We start from the raw sequence: 20,510 nt of genomic DNA, 5'->3' as shown, positions 1-20,510 counted from the left end.
GTACATCAGTTCCAAATTCACATTGCTTGAGAATCTTTCTATCTTGAACAGCACCAATGTTATCCTAATTTGAGGATTTTCCTCTTACAGGTAATTTAATAACCAATTCTGATTTGTAGTTTCACTGGATTACCTTTTTCTAAAACAATGTATAATTCCTGAATAATGTGCCACAATTATCTAATAAGGTTGACATACTAAGAGTGATCCATGCATTCTGAGCTGACAACATTATGTAAACTAGGTAAAACCTCTACCCTAATTTTATATTCTATAAATATTTCCCAAACTTTGATTATCAGATCCATTATTACCCCGCCTGCCCAGTACACTGAGGATCAGCAACACCACTAAATGAACAAGCTTCTAACCACTCTACCCACCTTACAACATTTCTCAAATTATGTCAAACCGACTTAGGTCTCACACTTTCCTGTGAGTAAAAACCTACTTTCTCTTACTCTGGTACCCCCATGACTAGCTACTTACCAAGTGTGACTCCTGGGCAGCCAGGTTTCCTTGCCCACTTTATCAATGCAGAACTTTTGTGGCCCGTTGCTACCTGCGAGGAAGCATTGAGAAGAAATTTATTATTTAAACAAAAAAGCACTGCTAGGAACTGCATTTGTTCTACAACACAGATTATATTATTGCAAATTGTCGCCTGGCAAGCAATTGCACAATGATCAAGCTTACTTTGATGTTACTTTCAAAAGGAAAAAAATATACTAACAAACTGAATAGGCAGGATATAGATTTACTTAGGGGTACGTTTCACTGGACAGCCAAAAAAAGTAAAAACTTAGTTTAATAGGCCAGATAAAGATTACACTTAGGGATGCCTTTCACAGGACCGCCAAAACAAGTACAAACATAAAAATTCTTACTCATGTTTTAAGACCAACAGAAAATAACCTTTTAGGGGCTGAACATCACCAAACAACCTTTTTTGACATCGATGAGGAACGATATGGCATTCCTTCCATCTTCCCGAAGTTGATATACTGAGAAGCTAAGCCCATCGTCTACATGTTTATTACTTCAGTTAAGACTGCTGGATAATCTTGTGGGCCATGCTTGAAGCCCTGCAGATGCACAATTCATATGATGGGAGGTCTTCAAAGAACTATTTGCTTGCATGAGGTTTAATTGCATTAAAGCTCCTCTTTTCCCTGTGACTTTCTTGCTTTGTCTAGGACTAGTGGCTGAGATGAAGGTGGTGTTTTCCTTGTTTATCTACTCATAGTAACCAAGTGTTGATACCAAATCAGTAAAGTTTATAACCCTACTACAAGCACTTTGAAAAAGTTTTTTTAAATTTTTTTTTACGAAAGACTAAGCTATTTTACACCATTGATAAGAGAGGGTGTTATTTATTTACATAATAATAAAAGGATACAGTTACCTTTAAAAGATAAGCTTACCTATAAAAGAATAAACTAACCTTTACAGTGACACTATGACTCCAGACAGCAGGTTCGCTACTATTCCGAACCCTTGTCCGAGGTTCCGCTTACTGGCAGGAGAAGAATCAACAGCTGTAGCACTTCGATTAGAAGTTTGCGTTACCCAGTAACGAGTCCATTTAGGTCTGAATCATTTGCAGGCGCACACACTCCCCTGCACATATGTTTACTGTCACTAGTTCCCGCTTTAAAAAATATGGGGCTGACAATGATAAGTGGAATAAGCATATAGATTAGAAGCAACATCACCATGAAAGTAACTTGATCTGACTCCAGGTTCTCCACTATTCTATATTCGAGGGTAACTTCCAACGTAAAGATTAAAAATAAAGGGTGGAAGCAAAGGCAGCTATAGGCACTTAAGACTTAGCAAAAAAGCTTTGCAGAGCTTTATAACCTAAATGCGTATTGCTTTGAGATAAATCCTAGAAAAAGTTAAATGATGGTTATACGCAGCTTCGTTATCTCTGGCAGAGTGAGTTTGGACACTAGGTTCAGGGAGTGAAGCATGCACAACATATACGTCGAACATGCAGGATGCAGTCATTAAGGCTGCTGTAGTGTTCAGCCGGCATCAAAACCAGTAAGAGTTACAAAGACCAGGCCTACAGAACTCAAAGCTCTGGTACAATATAGATAAAAAGAAATACAGCACATCATGTTTGTTGAGTGCTTCTACTGTCTGGAAGAAAAAAGGCTTGGAACTAAGGCTGGGAGTAAAACATCTTCATTCAGACATAATCCAAAAATACCATTGGAATAGAGGAAGGAATATTCCAGCAGATGATTTTCAAGATGCAGAAGGTAGAATTGAAGGATTTTTTTCACATGTCTTGCCAGGACTGATTCAGAGCCAAACTCGCAGTATACATATTCAAAAAACAGGGCCTATATATTTTGCTTGATGGCTTTGTTCGAAGTGAATAATGGTTCCACAAGTCTTTCCTTTAAAATAAAAAAAAAACTATTTTTATTAGATTTTCCCCAGAAAAACATTACATGTACAACAGCATCCAGAAAACAACGTTGCAGCTTACCCCAATGACATCTTGTCAGCCCCATACATCTCTTGATGTGCATAGGCTATCTGTCTTCCTTGAGCCACCCTACCCTTTCCTCACATCAGCAGTCCCATCAATAAGCTATCCCATCATATTCCACCATGGAGACCAGATTTTCTTGCGTTTCGTCTGGTATCCTCGTCCGAGGTACACTCTTTCTTCTGTGGATGTGCAGAAGTCCAGAGCCTGAGTCCATTCCTTCATGGTTGGGAGAGCTGCCGACCTCCAGTTCTGCACTTTGTAATCATCAATCCAAACGCAACTAATTTATTCCCTGTCCAGGTCCCACCCCTACATTATCTCCAAAAAAACCATTCGGGGGTGGCCCATATAGATATGCTCACAACTCCATCTAGTTGTTTGTGTATCCTTCTCAAGTATCTGTATATCTCTGGGCACTCCTATACCATGAGCAGAAATGTACTCTAAGGTCCAAGAGATCTGGTGCATGCTGGCGTGGGACTCCTCACCATTTTGTACAGAAGTGTGAGTGTAAATTATGCATTATGTAGATAATTGAACTAGATAAGGCAAAGCCTTGCTGGTATCACCAGCACCCTTGCAGCCATTTTCCAGCTTCTTCAGAGCGTGCCAGACTTGGAGATATCAAAGGCACTGCGTCTTATGGAGCGCATATTCTTTCTATAACTGGCTGAAGGATTTAATATGTGACGTCTTCTATAGATCACCTAATGTGGAAATCCCAATGGTGTTCCAACCAGCGAATACGCTAAGGTGAGGAAACTCAGGCAGGCACATTCCTTGTCAAAGAGGTGTTTGCTTAGTGAGCCTCACATACCAGTTAACATCTCGCCGTGCTCTGTGCCAACAAGCGATCGTTTTCCGGGTAACCTCGGGCTGATCGCAGAACACCCTGTACACATATAATTGTGCGATAAGCGCAGGCACGCTTGCCCAAGTCACCTCCAGCCTGACAGTGGAATCCATCATATCTGCATAGAGCCAGTCATTTATAGTGGTGAGGCCTGATAAGATCTTCAGATGTCTGCCAGCACCAGCCCACTGTCAAAAGTGGCTTGCATACATTTGTTAAATGCCACTCTCTGGGCCCTCCCACCCCAATTGTAGTTGGTAGTAGAAGCTTGTAGGGAGGTGAGGAAGCCCCCGGTCATGGCATGTGCCTAGTTATGGAGAACACCCTACCACTGGGGCAGAGTGATTATTTTAAAAAGTGAACCAAGGCCTATTATTGAAAGCAGAAGTTTACCCCAAGCATCAAGTTGGGAACGAAGCTGACAGAGCATCAGATCTATATTGAGTTCTCAGCTACACACCAGGTCAAGATTGACATGGATTCCCAAGTATGTTCAGGTAGAGTCCCTCCTTAGAGGGCTATAGGCCTCTGTACCTCAACGTATCAAATGGACAAAATATGGGAAGCACAACCGATTTATCCCAGTTTACCTTAAGGCCTGCGTCTTCCCCATATTTGTTTAAAATCTGCACGAAACGGGGAATATTGTGTTCCAGGTGTCTAATATATACTAGAGTATTTTACGGTCTCCATGATCCTGGTATTCACGCATTCCCATTTCTGGACATCAATGCATATCCATTGCAATGGCTCAACAGCTAACACGAACAGGAGGTGGGAAAGGGGGCATCCCTGCCTTACACCTTGCAGACTGGGGCGGGGAGGGATATTGCCCAATTCACCCCTTTCCACATCCTGAAGGAGTTCATATAGGATTCGATGAAAGCACAAAATCTGGGCGGACATTAATTTTTTTTTAGGACTTTCAGGAGGAAGGGATATTTGATCGTATTGAATGCCCACTTGAAGTTGATTGCTATTACTACCTGTGGCTCTATCAATCGTTGTGCCTAGTGCAGCACCACATGCAGGCAGCAACGTTCCCCTATTGGGCATGAAGCCATTTTGGTCTCAGTGGACCAGGGTTCAGATCAATCTGACCCATGGGGAAGAAAGTACCTTTGCTAGGATTTTGGATTCAATATTGATCAATTAATTCAGGTGGTAGGAGGTACAATCAGTAGGTTTGCCTTGTTTATGGAAGATGACTATATGGGCACCACAAAGGTCATACGGCAGTGTCCTTGTCCACAGGGTTCCCAAAATATCATGAAACAACTGCAGGACCAGTTGAGATGCACATCTTTTAAAGAATTCCACAAGGAATCTGTTGGGGCCAGGAGTTTTCCCAAAGGCATACTATTTATTGTGCTCAGGATTTCTTCTTCCAATATCATCTGGTCCAATGTATCTCTATCTCCTAGTAGAAGCCTGGGGAGGGGCAGGTCCTTGATGGTGGCTTTATTTACTGCCACGGTTGGTTGCCCCCGTGTCTCATATAATACCCTGAAATAAGCTGGAGAAGCTGATGCTATTCCCATGGGATCTGTGACTGTGCCGTCCTCAGCTACACTGATGGCGGTGGCGAATCCGTTTCAGCCTCCCTATTTGTCAGCCAGTATATCAGTTTACCAGCTTGTTCCAGGCTGCGTATATTCTATATTTGGTAGCAAGAAAGATCACTTATCCTAGAGACAGAGTTTAGTTTTCAGCGCTTCCCTGACTATGTCCAGTTTATGAAGCGCCGCTCTCCTATAAGTCCTCAACCTCTAGCTCGAACGCCTGGATTTCTATTCGCATTTCGGCCTTGTGTTGGGTAGCGTAGGACATAATGCCCTTCCTGTTTACTGTCTTAAGTTCTTCCCACAGTGTGACACCTGAGAGAATGGAACCCTTGTTCAGGTCCAGAAAGCGCTCTATTGCCTCCAGAATCTCCTACTGGAATGTGGCTTCTAGCCTGAAACAGGCTGGCATACACCAAGCCACCCATTCCCCCTGCCAATCCACTGCCAGCCAAAGGGTGGTAATGGGTAGCTCGACTGCGGAATTATCTGATAGGCATCTCAAAAGGATTCTTGAGCCCACAACCTCATGGAGTATTCCTGCCATGGCCAAAATATAATCCAGACTGGATTGAGTGTAGTGTCTTGAGGAATAGTAGGTATACATATGGGTTTGTGGGTGCATGAATCACTGCAGACCACAGAGACCGGCTGCCTTCAACCAGGTGCCCATAGTGGATCTGGTAGTATTAGGATTAGAGCTTGTGGAGTCGAGTCCAGTGTCTATAACAAAATTGAGGTCCCCACCCAATAATACTGTACCCATGGGTATAATATATATTACAGCTAATATATCATGAAGAGTGCTTTCAGTCATCGCTGGTGGGATGTACACATTTGCTACGGACCATGATCTCCCCTCCGAGTCCCCAATGACAGGTACCCACCGGCACACAGGCCCCTGAGACCCTTGCAACCTCAAGGGGAATTGTGCTGTGAAGAGGATAGCAATTACCCTGGAATCTCCTGACTAGCCTGCATGAAAGGCCCTGGTGTATTCATGTCTACAGAGGAACTGACAGCGCATGCCCAGAAGGTGTGTTTCCTGCAGCAGTAGCACTGCTAGCACTCATTTTGTGGCTCACAAAAGAACAACTCCCTCCTTATTTTATTATTCAACCCATTTACATCCCAGGAGACCACCTTATACTGGGTATGAGTCATCAATGACCACATGGCATTTCTTACTTAGATGCCCAAATCTGGTAGAGTGGTCTGGATGAAGTCATTGAGCCTCTGACTGAGCAAATCAGTGTTCTTTGACAAGGCTCAAGAGCAGAATCTCATCAGCTTTCTCTCATACTTTGGTCTGGTGAAGGGCTGTAAGCCACATGAACCACCCATGTTCTCAAAAAAGAGATCAAGATGAGCTCAAGCAGTTGCTCAATTTGAGTGCATACTAGGGAAGGTTGCAAGACACTCAGTTCCTCCATAGACAAAAAGTTTCCATCATGCAGTATATATGAGAATCAAAGTTTCTGGAAGCAAGCTGTAGCCATCGGAAAGACAGCACATCCGGGAAGGTGCTTAATATTCTATAGGGCTCTCAGAAACAGATTGGTTAAAGGTGAAGCACAGTAAACATTCTCCAGAACAATAAACAGGGAACTGGAATCCCCCATATGTAGTAGCTTGTCATGATGGTTTTAGTATTAGCCTGCATGAGCAAAATAACTTTATACAAGTACAGTCTTTTGTGACATGCCTGGAGACATTTTGCCTTAGTGCCCTTGAGACAGGACAATTGTTTACTATTCAAGGAAATGGCCCTCACTAAAACAGACTGAGCACAACGTTGTGTGTCTTTGGTTACCTCATATTTGTTGTTTGTGGCCTTCGATGTATGTGGCTTCTTCCACATCTCCTGAGTCTGCCTTAGGACATGTGGCATGGGGATGGGGGCTGGCTTCCAATGGTAGTAACCACTGCTGCATAGATACTCTCATTCTCTGGCACCAGTGGCTTGATGGACAAAACCTTAACTGCCTTCATGCATTCTACACAATACTGCTTGAGAGTTGCTTTGTACAATTTCTAGTGATCAGTGCTAGCAGATTTGTAATTTTTAATGGATCCACCAGTCGCTACCTCTAGAAAGGGGAGGCAGTGTGGAAGATGGATCTTCTGGAGCCCTTCCTGTTACTCAATGATCCGGCTAGGCACAGTCGAAAAAGGCAACTAAAGTGGAGAGAGCTGTGCCAGATGAAATAAGGTGAAGGTGCCAGATGGACAGGCAATGGCTAATAAAGCCCTGGGGGACCAGGTTCACACTGGGAACATGTTTGGTTCAAATGTTACAGTTACGTTTTGATGAACAACAGGCCAGGGACACTTCTGGGGTAATAGTAAAGCTCTTGGACTGTCATGTAGTAGGCTGAAAGTTAAAATGCTAGTATCTCATGGTAGCATGTCTGTTTATTTCAAGTGTTTTGACTGTTAAACCTATCTAGTGCTGGAACACTGAAGTTTTTTTCCCATCAAAATCTGTGGGTTGAATATCATAGGTAAGTCTGGACAAAGAACAGTAAGCAGTCAATTCTAGCCTTGAGATTAAGGTCTCAGACGCTCACACTCAGGGTTGAGGGTTCCCGGCAAGGGTCATTTCCCTGCCCTAATTTCTTTTTAACTTGAAATATTTAAGGTGCATACTGAAAGGTGATCTCACTTTTTTTAACTGACACATACATTTTTCTTTACAATTTGCCTAGAAATATCTCATTCTAAGTATGTCATTCTTCAGACCCTACAACTCTCCATCTCTCTCCCTCTCACTGGAAGCTGTGCGTGGCACAGGGTTGGGTGGTTATAGGGGCTCTGCAGTCAACCTCCACTAAGCACGGCCAAAGGCCACGCACAGCTGTGGTTGGATTAACATATAGTAATTAAAATTACTTTACGTTTAAAACAACAAAGAAATTCACTGAAAAAAACAAAGGTTACAGGGATGTTATAGTTAGGTTCTGAACTTACTCGCACAAAACCAGAGAAATTCAGCAGTTATAGTTGGTTATTTCAAGTAACTATAACTCGCTCCCTTGCTATGCACTGCTAATTACCCCGCAAATTACAGCACTCATGACATCTTTAATAACATCATTAATGTCACTGTAACATCTGCAGTAAAATTATTGATCATATAACTGTGCATGGTTGGGGTGGGACTTACAGTTACCTTAGGGTACGATGTACTGCATTCACCTGCTATGAATCTGTTCCGTCTTGTGGATAGCCTTAGGATGGTCTGTGGCCAACACCCGCGGGCGGCCATTTCTAGCTGGGCAAGGCTTTTGACTGTACTTTTTAGCTCTTGCGTAACAGACAGTGCAAGCTGCTTAGTTAGACAAGACCTATTGGATTATCAAAAACTTACAGTGGGCTTGCATCCCTACCATTGCTTACCACTGGTTAACGTTACTGTCACTCATTTGCTTGCTTATTATTCCATGGATTCCCCTACCCATCTTTTGCTTGCCCTTTCCCAAGAACATAGCCTCTTTATCATCCTTTGGCTTGGCTGAGTTGTATCCTTCTCTGCTAACTTTAAGGGAACTACTATTTGTTTTGTTTGCTTAAGCACTCTATGAGAATGCATGGGATTTCCACTACTCTCTGCCAGCCCTTCTGCCTTAAATGCAATTTCAACCTACTTCTATTTTAGTTCTTTTAATTTAACAATCCACCTTGGATCAGAAAAATGTAAAAAAATTTCTTCCACGTCATTTAGTAGGTGCGTACATGCGTCATCGTGTCCCTACAAAATGATGCAGCTGTGTCACTGTGTATTTGTCTTCCCTTTTTTCTTTTAGGCATGCTGAACAGCAAATCTAATGAGTCCTAAAAGCAAGACCTATTGGCTTTCGCAATGTTTGTTCAAAAATGTAATCACATTTGGGCCCCCATCCACTTGAACTTGGGAGCCAGGGAATGCTCCCCTCAACCCCCTTATGGCTCGTTTTTTTCTTCTTAATGCGTTGACCACGTCTGTATCCTGTAATGGCTGCTACCACAAAAATGCCTATGTTTGCTGCAACCCTATCTGAACCTATGAGTTCACTGATCCAGGTCTGAGTCCGCTGACCCAAAATGGATGACTGGAGCACAAATATCCCTTGTCCAGTAGAGGGTTTACTTTTTTTTTTTATATACTAAAGTGTTAACTCTTTCAAGCTCTTCCACACCTTGTTTGAACTTTAGGTTCTCAATAATTACTGGACAGATTTACATGAAATCATGCATAGCACACTTTCAGTGTACAGTTCTACATTCATGACAATTCTGGCATAAATCCCTTCAATGTTTTTGCTACAGCGGTGAGCGAAATTTCATATGGTAGCTAAAATGGGAAATCACATATTTTTTTATGCCCTGCCCTAACATTTTTCCTCTAGCATGGTACAGCAAGAAAACTGTCATGCAAGATTGTCGCTACAAACAATAAGAGTGCCCCATTTAATGCAGATCTGTACATGCGGGCCAGAGTTATAGGCAAATAACTGCAATTTCAGTGGAATGTAGGCCTGAGTCATTCCTATTAGTGGTGACAAATCCAGCACATTAAGTTGATTACATTCTGCAATAGCATCATAATGTGGGCAAATACAAACATACATACCTATGAGCTCAGCAAATCCTCCTACAGGGAGACGACAAGTTCCAGTAACGAACTGCAGTAAACGGATCCGCTTCTCATTATCCATTTCTTTTACAATCTAAAAAACAAGTAAGATATTCATGAAGCTATGATCCTTTTCCCTGAACTCCCATTGCTGGTGCATGTCCTATCCACGACATGCGTCCTGTGATAATAGAGAATAGTTTGCTCGGAGGTTGGAGAGGGAGAGTCTTGGATAAACACTTTGCAAGGGGTGCGGAAAGTAGAAATACCAATACAATACAATACGATGATGCAGCAAAAACTATACACTCATTGGAAGGAACAAAATTCTGTCTGTAGCCAAAGCTTCTGCCAATTAAACGTTTGTACTAAAATACCGGGGATTATTTCTTGTGCAGTCAAGGTAGAATATTTATTAATTAGTTATTCTCTTAGAGAAAAAAGATGAACATACAAAGGAAATGAGGCAAGAGAGATACGAGTGTAAGGGAAAGGAGAACATGGAGGAGATGATAGTATTACAAATGTTATACCCACATACTCTGAGCAACTTGTTCTACTGGCAAATCTCTTACTTCATTACTTACCCGTCATAGATTCACATGCATTCAATTAATGTCCATCATCAGGCTGAACATCTTCAGCACACTTCAAAAAGAAGTATTCCGAAATCAATGTCTAGGTTCTGTGTGCTTTTCCTAGTGGTCAATGGGGAAACTGGGCACTAAGTCCTACTACTGTGGAATATCTTCAGTGCCTAAGGGTGAACCTATAAACATTAGTTACCAGGCAGGAAGATGGCTTGCATTTCAAACTACTTAAGATACCAACAAAGGGAAATTTATTTTATTCTTCCATGTTAGAATACTAAAAGATTTGCATGCTTTGAATCGATAATAGGTTTACATACTTTGAATCAGAATAACAGGTAGTATGTATTGGAATGGGAGGAGCAAGTGATGTTCATATTTATGTAATTGACTCTTCAAAACGACAACCCCTCTTCAGTCTCTTCTAGATTGACGTCTATACACTAGTACGCAGTTAAAATGTCTGTTGTGTGCAAGTAGCTGCCTTGGAAATGTTGAGTGTTGGAACTCCTACAGAAAAATATGTAAAGTTGGTCATTCCTCTTGTTGAGTGTGCTTTCTGCTTTCCCTGCAGTTGCCCATTGGCCTTGTTATGTCAGTAGGCAATGCACACATTCATCCCCTGGAAATGACCTATTTGTAAAGCTCTTGCCTTATACATGCTTGATCAACTGCAACAGTTGACCAGTACTCCAAAAATCCTACATTCTCCCCGTATAACAGCAAACACCTCTCTTTGCATCCAGCATGTGCGGAAACCGTTTGATGTGGAGAGGTGGGTTCCAGAACAAAATGTAGGTGAGGTCACAATTTGGGTCATATGGAGCAACGAAGGTCCTTTAGGAACATGCTGCGATTGCATTAAAGACAGGCTTGTTCTTTAAGAATGTGAGACAGGGTTGTACAATGAGAGTGTCTGGAAACTGCTGAATACTCAGAAGATGAACTTGTGAAGACAAATACAATTTTCCACCAACCATGGGCACTGGTTTGAATAGTTGATTTTGCAAGTCTGTAGATGACGTATGTTGGTTTCAGGCTCTGCTAGGCCACACTTATGATTTAGAAATATTTGCCTGGGTTGTCAGTATAGGGTAGTTTCCTGTACCCAGAAATTGCGACCAGGTGCATGCTCAGAAAGAAGTACATGAAACTTGTTAGGAGCAGATGCAGTATATGGGGCGACACCTAAAAGGGATCATGGGAACAGATGAAGAGCCCTTTCTTTATACCACATACATAATCCTTTTGATTTATGGGATATGTTTATCTGGTTGAAAAATGTTCTTCCTGCAATCTAGGTACCTGGAGTTTAGAAGCTATGCTCTCAAGGTTATACACTGGTCTGTGGTGTAGGATCTACCCTTGCACCAGCATCTGTAGCAGCAGGAATAATAGGGTTAGCTTGGCTCCTGAAGAGACATCATAGGTTGAACCAGCTAAAGCATTCTAAATGCAGCAGCGATTTGCTATTAATGAGGAGTGTTTAACATTTGTGCCCATCTTCTGACTCCCAATTCAAGGCAGCTGCTAGATTGTCTGGGATGTCTATTTAGTGCATAGGTTTATCAGGTGTTTAACGGAATCACCCGTTCCTATCTCCTGAGAGAAAGATGGGGTCCTTTTCACCTTTGCTTCCTGATATAGGGCACAACATTAGGCCTGCATATGGGAGACTTGGCAAGATTTTCTTCTCTTTTTGGTAGCAACTCTTGATGGGCCTAATGCACTTCTTTTAGAGATTATTGTATAGAAACATTCATCTACGATGACCAATGACCTTTTTCGGGCGAATTTCCGAGTTGTGCTATCCAGCCGTACACCAATCTGGGTTCGGTTCATAGAAGGACTTACCTATCCTTAAACTGCTCTGATGGTTCAGCCAACACCCAAATTGAATAGTGGCATGTGCATCACGTGGTTCACTCTACTTCTCTTTCTATAGTCCAAATGACTGACCAAAGTAACACAAGGCAGGCCCTGGCTTTCCTGGATCTGAGATACACGTTTAAGCAGTGGCAGGACAGTTAGATCATAGTATGGACTGGTCCTAACAAAAGTGAATTCTCATCATGGTGAACGAGGACCAGTGCCATTTGGTGAGTTCATTCCCAAATTGAGTCTTCTCGTCACCACGTGGGTTTCACTGATTACCGTCAATCACAGCCCCTTCCCTATCAATGTTCCCAAAAGCTCCTACTCCATCACATGGTCAACTGCAAATGAGACTCAATCGTTCCCCATTGCTCGTATCCACAGGTGAGTTGTATCTCTATCCCACTCTGGTAGAGCCATTCTGAGCTAAATTGCATGTATAAAAGTGGAACCCTTCAATGATATTACAAATAAATACAAAGCAACTCACACCACTCTTCGCCCCTTCACTACCCCCCACACCCACCTGCATTCAAAACCCACCTGTGCCCATCCTCATCATCTTTGACAATGAGCTCCAGATCTTCCTTTTTCTTGTTTTGGCCCATTTTTTCAGTCATGTTCCCAGAGCTACTGGTTCCAGCTCTGTCCAGCCTCCATTTGCACTGCTGCTTTAACCACTGCCAGTCTATGGGGGTTGGCTTGCCTGTTTTAGGATCCTCCTGTTCATTCAAAGATCACTCACTAAGTTTGCAAGAGTATTTGGCTTAAGGACAGTACTAACCTTAGGCCATCTACTGAAAGTATACCAGTACATTTCTTTTCTGCATGCCACTTCCTTTATCAATGAGGAAGATCCTCATTAATACTTATCTGCTGCTACAGCTGTAATTGCCTTTAAAAGATTCACATATTTTGAAAAAATATGTCCCATCCTTAAGCATGAAATGACTGCACAAAATTATTGTTGCACTACAAAGTAATTTTCTTTGGTAGCTCATTGATTCCAAATAGGTCACTTTGCTTTCAGTCACTATGGCCTTCATTATGATTTTGGAGGTCTTTTTGCAAGACCGCAAACGCTTCAGGTGCCAGAAGGCCACCAGTTCTGACGGTGTTCCGACAACCATATTACGAGTACTGCAGGATTTCCGCCGCATTGTGGGCAGAAATCCTACAGTAGTCGTACTGGCGGTCAGAAGTGCATGTGCGGTTCCACCACTGGCCCCGCCCAAAGGACTCCACCAGCCGTATTACGAGCAGTAATACAGCCTGGCGGTGTCCTGATGGTGGGGCGCTGCCAGCGGTGGAAGCACCTGTTCCCGTTCCCTGCTGCACGACCTCCTTGCTGGGCAAGGTAAGTCAGGCATCTGACAGGGAAGGGGGGTGTTGGAGGGTGGGGTGTTGTGTGAGTGGATGTTGTCTGCATGTGAAAGTAAGTGTGTATGCGTATGTGTATGGGTGTTTGTATGCATGTTTGTAAGCGTGTATGAATGCGTGTATGAATGTTGAAGTGAGTGCGTGTATGGATGCATATGAGTGCGTGTATGGATGCATGTGAGTGAGTGCGTGCGTGTATGGATGCTTGTGAGTAGATGCGTGTATGTCAGTGTTGGTGAATGAGTGTAATCGGGGAGAGGGGTGCTGTGCTGGTAGGGGGGTCCTGGGCTTGCAGGGGTGTGGGAGAATCATCTGCCAGTGACATGAAAGAAATTTCCTGTCCCCGGTAGCCTTCCACCAAGGTTTTTGTGGCGGTGCTACTGCCGCAGAAACCCTGGTGGAAAGCTGACTCCAAATACCGCCAGTGGTCTTCATTGGACTGCCGGGTCGGAGATGCTAATCTCTGGCCCGGCGGGTCCAACCACCCTGGCGTTTCAAGCAGGAATGTGGCGGGTTGGCAGTAGCCAACCCTCCACACTCATAATGTGACAGTCTTCTGAGACCGCCACCATGGCCCTGACGGTCTTTGACCGCAAGGGTCATGATGAGGGCCTATGTGAGTTTCGGTCGTGGGGATCTAAATTATGTTCCTGAGGCTTTAGGCTAATCCAGATTGAGTCTGTGCATCATACCATCATCTACGTCAGAGATCTCCACTGTATGTCCTGAAGGGGGCAAATTCATATCAGAGTTTCAGGTAAACTTAGAAAAAGAATTAAGTATAGTAAGTCTAAATGGAACTCATTTAGATAGTCAGTGGTTTTCATGGTCCCTCCTGGAACAACATCAGACAGCTTGTTTTGCATCGACCAGAGCTGCAATCAGTACAAGTCATAAGAACATCACCCGGAAGCCCACAATAATCAGCACTAGAGGCCTAATTTTTAGGTTTTCTCATATCATTCTGAGTGAGATTTATCAGTAAGTGCATTACAATACTGTATACTAAACAAGTTCTGCACCCAGGGATGGTTGAAAGAACCTAAAGTAGGCCTCAAGTGCACAGTAATATGTTCCTTGTGCAGTGTGAGTATTCAAGACTCACGTATTACGTGCTGTTTCCAAAGCATTACTCCCACTTGTTGGGGGTCGGTGTGAGGAACAAGTGGGTCCAGGAAGACTCGCCAGCATAACCTACCCCACTGCTGCTTGTTGCCTTGCCTGAATATCCACACAGGAGGAGTGTGAACAAAGGACCACAATTAAGACGGTCGAGCAGACAATTGTCTGTCTCCGATAATCACATCTCATGATAAATGATGCACTCCATAGCAGCATAAACCACGTTCAACATTTTATGATTGTTTCCCACTAAGGCCCTCAGCAACACAATCACTGCCCTGTGTTTCCTAGCTCTGCTGGCAGTAAAGCATGTATTAACTCAGAGATATTTCGAGTTAATGCATGCAATCAATCCGCCAAGAAGAAGCGCACAAATCCAGCAGAAAATGGCAAAAGATACCCCCCCCCCCCAGATCCATGAGTAAGCATGCGGCTGAGAAAGACTCTGCTGGAAGGAAAAGACCGAGAAATGCACCGCATGATGGCAAAAAAAATATTTAAAGGTATTAGATGGATAAATACATTGAGTGGAGAACAGAAACACTTCCAATGTAATTTTTAGAAGAAATAAAGGGGGAAGGGAAAATGCAAGGGCTCATGGATCCTTGTGCAAAGGAAGAGGAAAAATATAATATTTTAACTCACTGCACTCCTTCTGTTTTCTAATGACAGTATCAAATTTTGTTTATTTGAGGTTGCTACCTATCTTTCCCCAATTCCCACACCTCCATCCGTTTTCTGTTTAAGCATGATTTAACTTCACATGTTAGCTTTTAATAGGCGATGTTTAAAAAAAGGTTTTGGAAAAATAAATATTTTTTAAGATAATATGTTCTTGGATCTAGCCCCTGGTAAAAGATATTCTATATTTATTAACATTAATTAAGATCACATACTGGAGAATTTAACATTTTCCAGACCCTCTTTGAGCTTGAACATACTCTGTGGATGAGGACTCTACTGACAGTGCCAATGAAAAAGGAAGTGAGTGTGGGCATAAAGCTGGGGAGCAAGAGACAGATGTTGAAAATGGGAAAAAGAAAGTGAACAAGTAAGAGATGCTGAAGGTTGACAAGCAAAATAGATGAGGAAAATAATCTGAAAAGAGAGAGGTCAAGCTAGAATATGAAAGAGAAGCACGCGTACTAAAGAACTGGACGATAATACACACAAAAAAAATCACAAACAATAGGACCACGAAATTGAGTAAAATAGTGAAAGAGAATAAATTGCGAGCAAAACATTAGGTGGATTGGAATACAATGATGCAGACACACCGCAAATAAACATTCATTATATATAATGAATACCTTCATCCAACATACAAAAAAGAATTAGCACATGTGAGATTTAGATGTTTGCAATATATGACAAGTAGAGGTCCGCAGAATTTGTTTTTGTGAGATCCATAGGACGTTCCACTGCTGTTATGAACTAACCAATGGGTGGGGTGTAAAAGTTGCTCCTGGTGGCACCACACTTACCAGAAGCACTAGCTAAAGCAGGACAAATCAGAGAGGCAGAACACTGATCGTGCCTAACTGCTGAACCACAAACACTACATGCTTGTCGCGTCTTGGTTCATCACTGAGATTGTTAATGTTTCGAGAAGAACTGTGGCGGCTATTTGGAAATGATTGGGATTTTGTTTCTTGTGATTCAAGACCTTTATCACAATTACTTGAATGATTATCATAGACAGCAATGTATATGCATTTTCGCAAACATTTTTCAGTTGGCTATTTACTGTACACTACGTTACATTTAATGTATGTTGGGCAAAAATAACATGCAAAGTCATCGAGTATGTGATAACCGTGGAGTGGGTGTTAGTGAGGGGACAGACTGTACACGATACTCACCTGCCAGAACCACTGGATCTGCTTGCTGTTCTTTGTGTAGTGCCGGTAGATTGTGTGTTTTTGCCAGTCAGTCATGTCAATTTCCTGCATGCCACAAAGCATTAGCTATGGAACAAGAGAAAACATCAGATGGATTTTACATACTACTGGTTAACGTGCTGAAAACAGATGCCTTCAGTGAATCCATGCTAGCGCAACAACTTGTACAGCTGCATTATCTTACGCATGTAATCAAACATGACTTGTTAGGGCTGCAAAAGGGGGAGTTTTTTCAGATACTCAAAAAGCATCTTTACATCGGTCACTCACTCACTTCTAATGGCCGTCAACCGTGTCAGCCTCGTTAAGGTCAGCGAAAACAACAAATCTATAAGTAAACACACTTCACTATCTTTATGCGCTTGGTTTCGCGCCGCTGTCCTCTCTTAGCAGAAGGAGGAAACTTCAGAAAAGTGAAGGGTGGGCAGCTAGGGTTCTCCTATGCGAATGAGGTGGTCAGGAATGTTAGCTCTGCTTGGGGAAAGGAGTGCCACCCATGCAGGGTCTCCAGATAGATTCTAAACCTTCTGCTGGGCATCTTTCTCATGGCTTTGTCCCACAGTACTTAAAGGTGGAGACCATCCCTAATTCCATTCCACAAACTGCTCTACAGAGCGTGTGACCGTCAGGTAATAGAAATGGGGGTGGGCTGGGTGGTATTGCATGACATGTTTAGACAAGTCAAAGACCCAATACAGCTTTCTAGTCACCCTCAAGATTAGGCACGATGCAGAAGTAGCAAAGAAGAATTCTGATAATATGCAAGTCTTCATTTTGGCAGAGACAGAGCCTTTGCCCCCCTGAATGGCCCTCCAAAACACCCACCACTCTGTAAGAGTACGGGCCCCATAATCACATCTTTCCACTGGCTCAGCATCTGGGTGGTGGACTAAGCCTTTAAAGTGACAGCAGGGTGACATTTAGCGCTACAGAAAACCAACAATAAATAAATATTTACAGACTCCTCAATAGGCCTATGCATAAGCAGATCAGCAGAACTCATTCTAAAAGAGCTAAGCCTTAATGTTTTCTGAATTTGGCAGTGTTGTTTCTAAGCTTGAATTTGATCAACAAGTTATACTAAGGCTTTAGGATAACTACCTAAACATCAGGCAAAGGCCTCTCGGTTGCCTGCAATGTTTGAGATTCAGTGGGTTTTGGGTGCAGCAGAGAGGACTGTCCTCATTGAAGAACAGAAGTGAATGCCTATTTCGGTCACCTGGAGTGGCAGTATATAAACTAGGACATTGTTGGGACAGTAAAGTGAATCCTGGCGGCCAACAGAGATATTTGAGAATAAGTCGAGCCTGTAATGACCTTTGTTTTTAACAAAATCCTGGGTATGGATTTGAAAATCATTTGCTAACGTCTGAGAGGTTTTAGAGGAAGACGTTGTAGTAAATATTTGACTTTACTCTTTTTCATATGACATGCCAATGAAGATAACAGTGTGTACTGATATTCTCATGTATTATTATAATACAAACGTGTTATTGCCACAGCACATCTTAGCTTGACCTGATAGGCCCAATCCCTATTTTATTGTCCCTCAGTTTCCATTTTAGAATAGGTTATATAAGAAAACAAGTGGAGCCAGGCTCACAAAGCCTAATAGCTGCTACTTCATCTCAGTGCACACATGTAACCCTTTCTTCTCCATCTATAGTAAAATATGTTAACTACTGCACATGAAAAAAACAGAATGCCATAAGGCATGCAAGCTGACTTACTGAGTGTAATAAACAATTGATTACCTTTAATGGGGAAGGGCACGGGTGTAGCAAATTGACCCACTTGAGGCTTGACTTCTTGTCAATCATGGCCCTCCAAAAATTCAACAGTGCTAATGAATGGCATATTACACTGTGTGTGTGTGCGCGTGTGCGTGTAATCTATTTCATCTACATATACTCCTACCTTGATCAATCTCTCATCTAATGCATGTTTATCCATCCGGGCTATATCATTACCAATCTCCATAAATATATCACTAGATATATCTCTAGATCTAAACCCCAAATATACATCTGTAAATCTAGCACCGTCTCTCGCTTTTAAACTTCTTGATGCATCACTATGGCTAAGGTTACATTTCTCTTTCCAGAGGGAATACCAAAGCAATATTTTACCCATAAGATTCACGCTTTTGATCACCAATTTCGAACCACTTCCTGGAAATTACAGATCCTTAAACACGTGCGGTGTGTGAAAATATTGGCCAAAGATTTCCTTCATTACTACATATATCCAATTGATTTTTGTACACTTTTAACATTAAATGCTGATCGAAAATGCACAAAACAGCACAAAAGCTGCATCAAATTTAACTTTGCATCTACAACTCAGTGAGAACAATACATCTTCGGGAAATAGTGTTTAAACACGTTTTAGATGCCTATATAATTTGAGTTTACAAAAATAACGCAGGAGCTCATATTCAAGGCATATTCTGGGATCAAGACACACTTTTTGCCGTAATTCAGAATGACTGATGGGAAGAAGATATCTAGAAAACAAAAGTGTACATGCACAAACACAACCGATAACTGTCTGACTTACTGAATAATTCAAGCCTGTATGAATGCACGCCTTCCACATTCAGATCGCATGCACACCCCTTGTCAGATGCAATACGTGCTCTACGAATACTGTAGAAAACCTTGAAACATTCAGATCTGCAATCACCTCACTCCCGAAGACAACACACATCTGACGCCCCTTCCACCGATAACAAGTGCACTTAACAATAATCAATATACATCCGGACAGCGTTCAGACACTGCATACAGCAATGGCTGAGAAGTGCTATGTGACTCCAGCACCTGGTCCAATAACATTAACTCATTTGATTTACTGCCTCGTCATACCTGAATATCTACCTGATCCATGGATCGAGGTAACAGGCTTGCATTGTTTTAGGTATTTGCATAGTAACTTGTAGCATCCCACAACACTAATGAGAAACACCATCAAGAACCGTTCAATAGTATTAGACAGAATACGTCCCCATACGTCCAACACAACACAGATATACCATATACCTCAGACTAGTACTTCCCAGGCACAGCATACACTTACCTTCAACAGCACATCAGACATTTCAAAGCATATCCAACTTTGCCTAAATATACAATCAGCTAGCTAAGATGAAACTGCAAAAGCTCTAGCTGCCATCACTTACCTTTCGTGTACACCAGTGTGCTGGGCAATGAGCATGCCTTCTGGCTAGAAGATACACAATTAGTTTGTTACTGACCTCTGGTCCCTACCAATCAAATAAGAACAATCAGACATCTCACAACAAATGCAGGCCCAAAGCTCAGGCAGCCAAGGGCATCACTGGCTACTAAGCCATAGCGCCACCTATCCTACAAGGAAGCAAACCAAAATGGAACCAGGTTGCTCGCCATCTGATCTTTTTCCCTGTGTACACAGTCGGTAGGGGTGGGGAGAGGGGCAGGCCAGGCAGTAGTAGACACGAAATAGGCTCAATTGAGTTCCCCAAATATAAACCAATTATCCTGTTCTCACCTCTAGCTCCTTCTCGTCAAAGTAGCGCAGCCACTCGAGAGGTGCCACCTCATTGAAGCCATCTAAGAAGGCCTTGGTCTGCTCCTCAACTCCTCTGGTGAACCTCCAGTCAGTCAGAAGCCTGAAATAAAAAATAAAAAAACACAAAATGACACGCAAGACCCATTACTCCACCCCATGGGAAAAAAGTATGTAAGAGAAATTATCAAGATAAATCAGTACCTTGAGATAGTCAAAGAAAACTCACCCTGAAGATAAAAAAGATAAAAGTACTGCTTTCTAGCTAGTGAAAGTAGGAAACTGCCTCCCAGACAGATGTACGAGTCTGCTGGGAAGAAGGTCAGTGTGAGATTCAAGTAACTTTACAAGAGATTAGTGGTTAGTGCTGCCTCAAGAGGATGGGATTAAGGAAGTGCAGACACTCAGGAGCAGGAAGAGGTGGTAATGTGCTGATCACTGTGGGGAAAAGAGTAAATGTACATTCACGAGAGCTCCAGTATACTATGAACGTATTTCGTGTTTCTATGTTGATGAAGTTCGTACTTCTTGTTGGGTGTTTTTGGTTGAGTCTG

General features: G+C 42.4%; 1 protein-coding gene across 6 annotated transcripts in view; it reads right to left on the bottom strand.

Annotated features, from left to right (window-relative positions):
• WWP2 (WW domain containing E3 ubiquitin protein ligase 2) overlaps window positions 1–20,510 on the bottom strand; it is a 461,427-nt gene that overhangs the window by 7,089 nt on the left and 433,828 nt on the right. For all 6 annotated transcript variants that reach the window (XM_069216846.1, XM_069216845.1, XM_069216843.1 and 3 more), the window contains 4 exons: window positions 19,939–20,059; window positions 16,369–16,473; window positions 9,537–9,633; window positions 490–562 (listed from right to left, as the gene is read on the bottom strand). In XM_069216846.1, the coding sequence (XP_069072947.1) occupies window positions 490–562; window positions 9,537–9,633; window positions 16,369–16,473; window positions 19,939–20,059 (396 nt within the window). The remainder of the gene's footprint in view (window positions 1–489; window positions 563–9,536; window positions 9,634–16,368; window positions 16,474–19,938; window positions 20,060–20,510) is intronic.

This window comes from Pleurodeles waltl, chromosome 12 (genome assembly GCF_031143425.1).
Source record: "Pleurodeles waltl isolate 20211129_DDA chromosome 12, aPleWal1.hap1.20221129, whole genome shotgun sequence".
Taxonomy (NCBI): domain Eukaryota; kingdom Metazoa; phylum Chordata; class Amphibia; order Caudata; family Salamandridae; genus Pleurodeles; species Pleurodeles waltl.
This window is presented reverse-complemented; position numbering and strand designations above follow the sequence as displayed.